Source organism: Macrobrachium nipponense, chromosome 31 (assembly GCF_015104395.2).
Source record: "Macrobrachium nipponense isolate FS-2020 chromosome 31, ASM1510439v2, whole genome shotgun sequence".
NCBI lineage: Eukaryota > Metazoa > Arthropoda > Malacostraca > Decapoda > Palaemonidae > Macrobrachium > Macrobrachium nipponense.
Genome location: NC_061093.1, coordinates 57,845,814 through 57,855,448, shown reverse-complemented (window position 1 = coordinate 57,855,448; position 9,635 = coordinate 57,845,814). Strand labels below are relative to the sequence as shown.

The 9,635-nt window shown below is 34.2% G+C and overlaps 1 protein-coding gene across 1 annotated transcript in view; it reads right to left on the bottom strand.

The window, feature by feature from the left end:
• Positions 1-593: 593 nt before the first annotated feature.
• Positions 594-9,635, bottom strand: part of LOC135206868 (U1 small nuclear ribonucleoprotein 70 kDa-like) — a 25,627-nt gene continuing 16,585 nt past the window's right edge. Inside the window, exon 4 of the mRNA XM_064238353.1 lies at positions 594-891. Within this exon, the coding sequence (XP_064094423.1) occupies positions 594-891 (298 nt within the window). The remainder of the gene's footprint in view (positions 892-9,635) is intronic.

The following is a 9,635-nucleotide window of genomic DNA, read 5'->3' as shown; positions in this document are numbered from 1 at the left end:
GGAGTAAAACGCAATTTTAAAATGTTATTTTTTTGCAGAAAAGAGGGGCAGGACTGGTTTCACCATCAAGATAAACAGATCTAGAGAAGCAACTGAAATGGAAGTCAATGATTACAAAGGCTAAACTCGAAGAGAACCGAGAGTTGCACTGCGAATTGATATCTAGAGAGGCTGGGCAACGAAATGGAAGAAGAGAAGAAGCGGCAATGAAAACAATAGTGCCTCGTATTTCGTCTTTTGATTTTTTTTTATGTCATTCGCTCTGCGTATCTCCGTATTTTGCTGCCGACTTTTTTCCTCTTTTTCCTACGTCCATTCTCCTTCGCTGTGTTTCCGTATATATATATATATAATATTATATATATATATATATAAATATTAATATATATATATATATATATATATTATATATATATATATATATAGATAATATATGATCCCCTACTCTACTACCTTCTCTTCACCTCTGATTGTTCTACTCTCTTTTTTTTTTTTTTATACCTACGCTTCTTTCACGGGTCTCCTTCTGTCTTTTTCTTCTTCCTCGATCAGAACCAGAAGAATAGATATTTCGATTTTTTCTTCTCGTTTTCCTATTCTCCTCCTCCTCCTCCTCCTCTTTCCTCCCCTCCACCGCTTCCTCCTCCTTTTTCCTTCTCCTCCTCTTCCTCCTCCTCTTCCTCCGCCTTTTCCTCCTCCTCCTCCCTCCTCCTCCTCCTCCTCCTCCTCCTCCTCCTCCTCCTCCTCGTCTTCTTCCCTTCTGATCTCTCATCATGCCGTGACGGCTCTGACGGACAGCTCTGCTCTTTTATTCGGTGCCTTTTGGAGGTTCTGACAGCTCCTGGGGGCTGATGGAGGCGGTCTGGACTGATTGATTTTCTCTCCCCGTCCCTGTTAATGTTAATTACTGGAAATGAATAGGTGACTATGACGCGCGCCACCTGTTTCATAGAGAATGACATCTTGAAATAAACGCAGTTTCACCGCTATCAGCCGTTTATTTCAAAGAAGATCGAGTTATTCCGGTATTTACAAATGTGACTGTTAAATACAAAGTCTTCCGTTTTGAAATCTTTAACTAGGGGAAAAAGCACCTGAGATTTAAACATCTTCTCAGTTTCGCTTTTCTTTTTTCGGTAAAGATTTTAATATGTAGACGAATAGATTCCATCACAGTTCCATGGAGCTGCCTGCAGCAACGACGCTGATAATTCCCTCTGGCCCCGTGACATTGCGCGACAAAGTTGATTAAAAAGGAAAATAATCACAACGTCATTATCGAAGAGTAGTTTACTGGAATCAGAAAAAAAACCCTGATCATTTTGATTAAAAGTGCTGATTAAAATCTTGATAAACAGGTTGCTGTGGCTGTCATGTTGATTAAAAGCGTCAATCGAACGTCTCTTTGTAAAGAGTATGTGCGTATGTTTGTGCTGTATAGCATTTTTCCAACATGGTAGATTCGCGACGAGCGTAGAATTTTCTAATTATTATAGAGGTTCGCGAGATAAACTGAAATAAATGAAAACGAAGAACGGACTGGATCAATATCAAATTGAATTTCTTGAAAAAATATTCTGCCATCAACAAACAATTCAGCCTCGATCATTTTTTAATTGTACGCTAAAATTTTCCAACGCATTTTTTGAGTAAAGTTACGGCCTGGAAGTTTTCTCAAAAATCGAGAGTCAGTTTGGTTTTCATGGAATAATTCTTTGTGCAGAAACTCAACCAAATCGTGGACATCGCATAGCTATACTCTGTTTTTTTCCATCTGTCCACCCGCCTTTGGTGTTTGCGTATGGTAACACTGCGTCCCAGGCTTTAGATAGTTACATTCAGCAATTATAATAATATCCTATTTCGAATGTTAACGGTGTAATTCCTATACAGTAAATCATTAAAACACTTTTCAGTTATAAATGTACACCCAGATGACCTTTTATTTACCTAAAACTTTCACATAGCGTAACTATCTGAAGCCCGGGATGCAGTGTTACCATACGCAAACACCACAGGCGGGTGAACGGATGGAAAAAAATAGTCTAGTTATTGGTGACTTTGAACATCATAATGATGAGTTGTCGGATTTTTTATCGCCACTAATTGTTTCCAGTTTTGTCTGGACGTTCAATTATGTTCCTCGTTTATGCCGTGATATATTTCGGTATGCAGGCGTGGCAAGATGTAATTAGTTGAGTTGTTTATTCCATTTTAGAATAAATAGATAAATAAGTAAACAAAGTCCGCTATGATATTTGAACTTGGGAATGCTTAAGAGGTTTCCAAAATTTTCCATTAAAAAAAAAATAGCAAAGTCCACGATGACATTTGAACTTGAGAATGCGTCAGAGGTTGCCAAAATTTTCCAAAAAAAATAGATAAATAAAGTCCGTGATGATATTTAAACTTCGGATTGCCTAAGAGGTTGCCAAAAGTTTCCATTTTCAAAATAAAAAGAAACAAAATCCGCGATGATATATGAACTTGAGAATGTCTAAGCTGCTGCCAAAATTATTTTCAATTATAAAAAAAAAAGACCTAAACATATATTGGAAAACGGACGCACAAGACTGTTATCTTATTTCCCCATTTTCATGAAAGAGGAACAGCATTTCACACTGACAGCTTTATCATATTGAAATCCAATTATCATAATAAACATTTGCTGGCATCGTCATTAGCAGAATTTAGTTGCTTTGCTTATATTGATAAAAATAGGCCTAAACATCCAATGGCATATACAGTACTAGAGAACGCCAGTAGCTTTTGATGGAAAAAGACGGAACTGATGGAAATGGGCCAATATTTCAATAGACACAAAAGCGGCTTATCTTATGTAAAATGCACTACCCGGTAATTAACTGAGCCTTATGTCCTCGTATTCGCATTTCAACTTGTAGCTTAATATAAAATTCAACTGATTCTACTTCCACTCACTTTTAAAATTTAGTCCATTCTGGCCTTCCGTACATCCTGGTTCTTTCATTTAGAACAGATTTGTCGAAGGTCGAGAAGAGTTATTGCTCTCCCATTCCGCAATCGACAAAGTTAAGTTTAGTATATCTTAGTTTTACCAGACCACTGAGGAGCTGATTAACAGCTCTCTTAGGGCTGGCCCGAAGGATTAGATATTTTCACGCGGCTAGCAACCAATTGGTCACCTAACAACGGGACCTACAGCTTATTGTGGGATCCGAACCACACTATATCGAGAGATGAATTTCTATCACCAGAAATAAATTCCTCCGATTCCGCGTTGGCGGAGCAAGGAATCGAATTTCAGACCACCGGATTGGTAGCCGAGCGCAAAAACCACTCGTCCAGCGGGGAACTAATCGACAAAGTTAATCAGCGGAACGGAAAGTTGCGATTTCCTATTGAAATAATCGGCTGACTGCCAAGAATGGAAGGAGGAGTACTGATTGTTCCATTGGCATGTTTCCATGAAACTGAATTAAGTTAAGTCATTACTGCGAATTATTTTCAATCTTTATTATAGCACTATAAGAATGTCGCTGAGAAAATATGATTATCAGTTAAATATATATATATAATATATATATATATATATATATATATATATATATATATATATATATATATATATATATATATATATATATATATATATATATAAAGACAGAGAGAGAGAGAGAGAGAGAGAGAAGAGAGAGAGAGAGAGAGATAGAGAGAGAGAGCAGAGGCAGTCAGGAATCTCTCTTGAAGTTCATAAAAAAATTTTCGCTGGCATGAAATTATCAGCGTTCATATCGAGAATTGAAAAAAACCGGGAAAATATCTCCATAATCTATTGCATAAGAATTTTAAACTAAATAGTGTATTATCTATATATATATTATTCTATAATAATATCTATATATATATACTATATATAGATATTTTATATATCTATATATATATATATATATATATATATATAATATATATATATATATAAAAATCCTAAAAAAATAAATGCAGTCAGTTTGCTTTTCATGGAATAATTCATTACGCAGACTTTTAATCAAATCAAGGGCAGCGCATAATTGGGTATCGGTAACTTTAACTAGTTATGATATGGTAATTGGTTTTTATTGCCATTAATTACTCTCACGCTTTGACTGGAGTTCATATATCTACTCAATTCTCCCTCTGTTCATCAGAGATAGATAGATAGGTAGAGAGAGAGAGAGAGAGAGAGAGAGAGAGAGAGAGAGAGAGAGATACACATAATATGGCATACTTTTATCAGGACAGATTTTCCATTAATTTTTTTTCTTTTTTCGATACTCGTTCTGCGCCCCGAGAAGCTTAACTGTTGGTCAAATGGCCTTTTAGAACTATAGTCAAGCCAAATGACCATATGCTATTTATAACGGTAAAATAATTCCTATTCTGTAAAAACGTTGCATTTGTAATGATAATAGGTGCGTAATAATTTTGCAACACGGTGCTCTCTCTCTCTCTCTCTCTCTCTCTCTCTCTCTCTCTCCTCGAAAGAAGCCGAGAGAAAACTTTAAAATCATTGTCATGCGGTATTTGCTGGCGACAGAAATAATACCCGAAAACGCAACTCTCAAAAATACATTATCGATAAGAGAAATCCTCTTTGAAGTTCGAATAATCCCCGAAGTGAATGACGTTTTCCAAAAAATGAATACGAGTGGTATATTGTCATTTGTCATTTGTCTTTTGTTAGGATATGAAGCGGAAATATTTGTCGTTTTCGACGTGTGATTAGTAAAGAGTTGAAGAAGTCGTTCGTCATTCATATTGATAAGTAATCTGTTCATTTTTTATATCTCATTTATTTTAGGGTCAATAGTCAAAGGCAGTGAAGTTCTATTCCGCGAATTTTTATGCAATTGTATGTATGTATGTATGTATGTATGTATGTATGTATGTATGTATGTATGTATGTATGTATCCTATATATGTATATATATATATATATATATATATATATATATATATATATATATATATATATATATATATACATATATATATATATTTATATATAATAATAGTTTTATCGAATCCCCTCTGGAGTGTATACTTACAAACACATAAGTGTATATATTCATATATACACATTCACACACTCAAAAGCACACACACACACACATACACACACACATATATATAAGTATATACAGTTTTCTAAAGTATTACGTAGAAGAAAAATCTGCGATAAAAATGATTCTTATTTGAACTAACAAAAATTTCTTTTTATCCAAAATCAGTTCCTATGAATCATTGTTACTTTTTCCAATATCTGTCTGAAAGACGAATTGCTCAATATCGGGAAACGGAGTAAATATAAAATCTTTTTCTTCTGTTTTTTTTTCTTAATCCTTCTCCTCCTCTTTCTTTGGTCGTTCTTTGGTTTTGTTCTCCCTCAACTTTTTTTATTATTATTATCACCGTTTTTTCGTTTAATTTCCTTCCAGAATGAAATGTCTCTTCCTTTGCTTCTCCTTCGTGTCTTTTTGTTCCTCCTCCTCCTCCTCCTCCTCCTCCTTCTTCATCTTCTTCTTCTTTTCCTCCTCCTCCTCCTTCTCTTCCTCCTTCTTCTTCATCTTCTTCTTCTTCTCCTCCTTCTCTTTCTCCTACTCCTCCTTCTTCTTCTCCTCCTCCTCCTCCTCCTCCTCCTCCTTCTTCTTCTTCTTCTTCTTCTTTTTCCTTCTTCTTCTCCTTCTTCTCGTCTTCCTCCTCCTCCTCCTTCTTCTTCTTCTCCTATGCTTCCTCCTCCTTCTCCTCCTCCTCCTCCTCCTCTTCCTCCTTTTTCGTGTTCTTCTTCTATTCTTCTTCTTCTTCTTCTTCTCCTCCTCTTCCTCCTCCTCTCCTCTTCCTCCTCCTCCTCCTCCTCCATTTTCTGTTACATCATTTCGTCTACAATTGAATTATTTCTAACCGTCTTCTCAAATTTCCTTTCCGTCTCTATCTCATGCATAGTCCCCATGCTTCCTCCTTGTTCTTCGTCTTCCTTATCCTTACCTCCTCTTCTCATATTTATTTTATCATGTCGCAACACAAGAACGCTGCTATAACACAACGACAAGGCTCAAGGCTCATTTCTTATTAAAGACAGCGGGAGAAATTCACTGTTCCTTTCCCACTGAGGTGGTCAGACTCGATCGTCCTGAAAACGACCAATTACTGATAGTACGATTATAAGATGAGATATTTGTTGATTTACATTTTTCCTTTTTAATTTGCTCATCGAAATGAATTAATACGCCATATCTATCCTCAAATCATAGCTGAAGTTAACTACATGCTTGAACCAAATTATTGATAGCGTTTCGTTTTGAATTCCGTTTCATGGAGAGACATTTTGCATCTATATAGTCCCAGAAAAATAGATAGATAGATCTATAGATAAATAGAGATAGCTTGATATATAGACAGATAATTATGTATATGTCAATGACGATGACTTTATTACATTTAACATTCACTTTGTCTCAGCCTGAGGGCAATTTAATTTATCGAAATGAAAAGCGACTTCATAGCTGTCATTTACCAGGGTCATCTAAAGGTCACATTTTGATAGAACCTATCACGAAGAACATCTCGTTTGCCCTAGATTGATTCTGGACTGCTTTTGACATAAGCGTAGTATGTTAAACCAATTTTATGGTCGGTAATTGCATATATCACATTCAGCTGACACATTTACACAGCCAATTCACGTTGCGTAATGTTCTATACTTTATTTAATATCACAGTGTGGATATCTAGGTAAGAATGACCAGGTTCATATATATATATATATATATATATATATATATTATATATATATATATATATATATATATATATATATATATATATGTGTATATGTATGATATGTGTGTGTAATATATATATATATAGTATATATATCTATAGATGTGTGTGTGTGTGTCTGTGAATACATAATCATAAAGCATCATCAAAATAGATTTGATGCATGGAGATTAATCGTATGCAGAAAAAAAAATGTCATTTTACATTCCATGAATATTTAGTTGATGTGATTTATTACTGATTGCTGAAACCCCCAGAATATAAACACACTCACACTGACATATATATATATATATATATATATATATATATATATTATATATATGTTATATATATATATAATATATATATTTATTTATATATACGCATATATATGTATGTGTGAGCGCGTGCGCGTGAGTGTGTTCATATGTAAATATGCATGGATATATAAAGCCAAAAATATAGTTTGATATTGAATCTCTATACCTTGGGAATAACTTACACCCACCCAAAGGTAATTATTACTGATAAAAATCCTCTTTACAAGCCAAGATTCGAAATGTGACTTATAGTTTTTAGAAACAAGGCTGAGTTAACAAATTTAACAAATTTTAGTCATCAGATGTAAGGACTCGTGGGTTCAGTTCGAGGCACAAAATACAACCTGTTAAGTATAAGCTACTGAAGAATGATAGTTTTCATTTCCCTCTGAGTATCGTTCAAAGAAGGACTGCTGTCCTATCTACAGTTAGACCCGAACAACTTTTTTTATGAAGGAGAAGGTGAAAAGGTTACCGTAAGGTCTGTATGCATCACCCTAGTGGTTAACTTAGTTAACTTAGCAGATGAACAAGTGATTATCACTTTTAAATTCAGTTCTCATTAAGAAATTAGCTGATAAGTAAGGGGAAGTTTCAATTATAAAGAAAGATTCAAACCTGCGAAGAGAATCGTCTAAAATCCCACTTTTCCTTCTTGGTCAAATCCATCGTATTAAATGATATAGCTTTAAGCCTTTCTCCGGTTTGATATTGACTTATATGAATCGCTTTCTCAAGTATATGGTCAGGATATTCTGACTATACGATTGAGAAAGCGATTCATAAAGCAAACGTAATTTTCTCATTCATTACCTACCTGAAGAGAGAAAGAGAGAGAGAGACATCAGTCTCTGAAATATAGTACTTTCTTTCTATGTTTTGGCGTTTTTATGGGCTCCTTTTATTAGATGGAATTCTGCTGACACAGAACATTTCTTACCAGTCCATATATTATCTAGTTAGATATATATTATGATAAATATAATATATATATAATATATTATAATATATTATATATTCTTGTAATCTAATATATATATATATATATATATATAGTAATATCCTATATATTAATATATTATGTCATATCTATATATATATATGATATATATATATATATATATTTCTATATAATATATATTATATAAATAATTGATTTATATATATAATATCTATTATATAGTATATTATATATTAATATGTAGTATTAGTATATTATATATATAATCTAATTCTAATAAAAGGAGCCCATAAAAACGCCAAAATATAGAAGAAAAGAAAACCTACTATATTTCAGAGACTGCTGTCTCCCTCTTCAGGTAGATGAATGAGAAAAGTTTACAGAAAAGGTGGTATTTTTACCAAGAAGTCCATCCACAGGCAAGCCAATTTAGGTCACCCCCGCTGATAATCTTCCTTGAATCTTCTTAAGCGTTGGTTGAATGAAAACCTTGTCAATCGTATCTGAAATCCATGCTCCTTTAGACATGTTCATTACCTGCCTCTCTTTTATTAAGGCCGATTCCATCATTTGACTCTTGTACCGGCAGTTACTGCTATAAATTACATGTGACAAATTCCAGTTTATCCTATGGTTATGTTCATTTATATGGTTGAAAATTGTAGAGTTCTGTTGTCCATACCTAACTGACCGTTTGCGTTGTATTAATCTCTGGGGAAGTGATTTACCTGTAAATCCGATGTAAGATTGGTCACAGTCCTGGCATGGGATTTGGTAAACCCCAGTGTCCTTGGGAGATGTATTTTGTTGGACATTAATCAGGGATTTGGCTAAGGTGTTTGGGTAAGTAAATGCAAAAGGGTTAGATTTTCCAAAGGTCTAAGTCACCTTCTTAATCATGTCCAGGTGTGGAATTTTTATTTTATTGTTGGGTGTATCTCTGGTCTTGTCTTTAGGGCGTCGGTAGATAATTATGTTTGCTTTGTGAATTGCTTTCTCAATTATATGGTCAGGATACTTTAAAGACGAAAGTTGCTTGAGAATTAGTTCAAATTCTTTTTCCAGGAAATCTGGGGAACAAATTCGTAAGGCTCTTAAGAAACAGGTTGCTGGCTAACACCTATGCTTGATAGCAATGTCGTGGGTGGATAGCTAAAACAGTAGTGAAGGTGATGAAAAGTGAGAACGTTGGTTTTCTTTCTGTAATGTGGTAAAATTTGTATTCTGTTCGTGTCTCTGATTATTAAAACATCAATATAAGGAATTTTGTTGTCTGTTTCCCATTCAACTTTAAATTTGATGCTGGGCACTAATGCGTTTAATTTTGAGAGGAATTCATTAAAATTGCCCCACCTATTATCCCAAAATGTTAGAATATCATACACATATCTCATCCACCGCATGTTTTTGGGTTTTATTGCATTTATTACTGTAGTTTCAAAGTATTCCGTGTACAGATTGGCTAAAACAGGACTTAAAGGACTACCCATACTACACCCAAATTTTTGCTTGTAGAATGATTCCCAGAATGAAAATACGTTATTAGATGCACATAATTCAACTAACTTTATTAT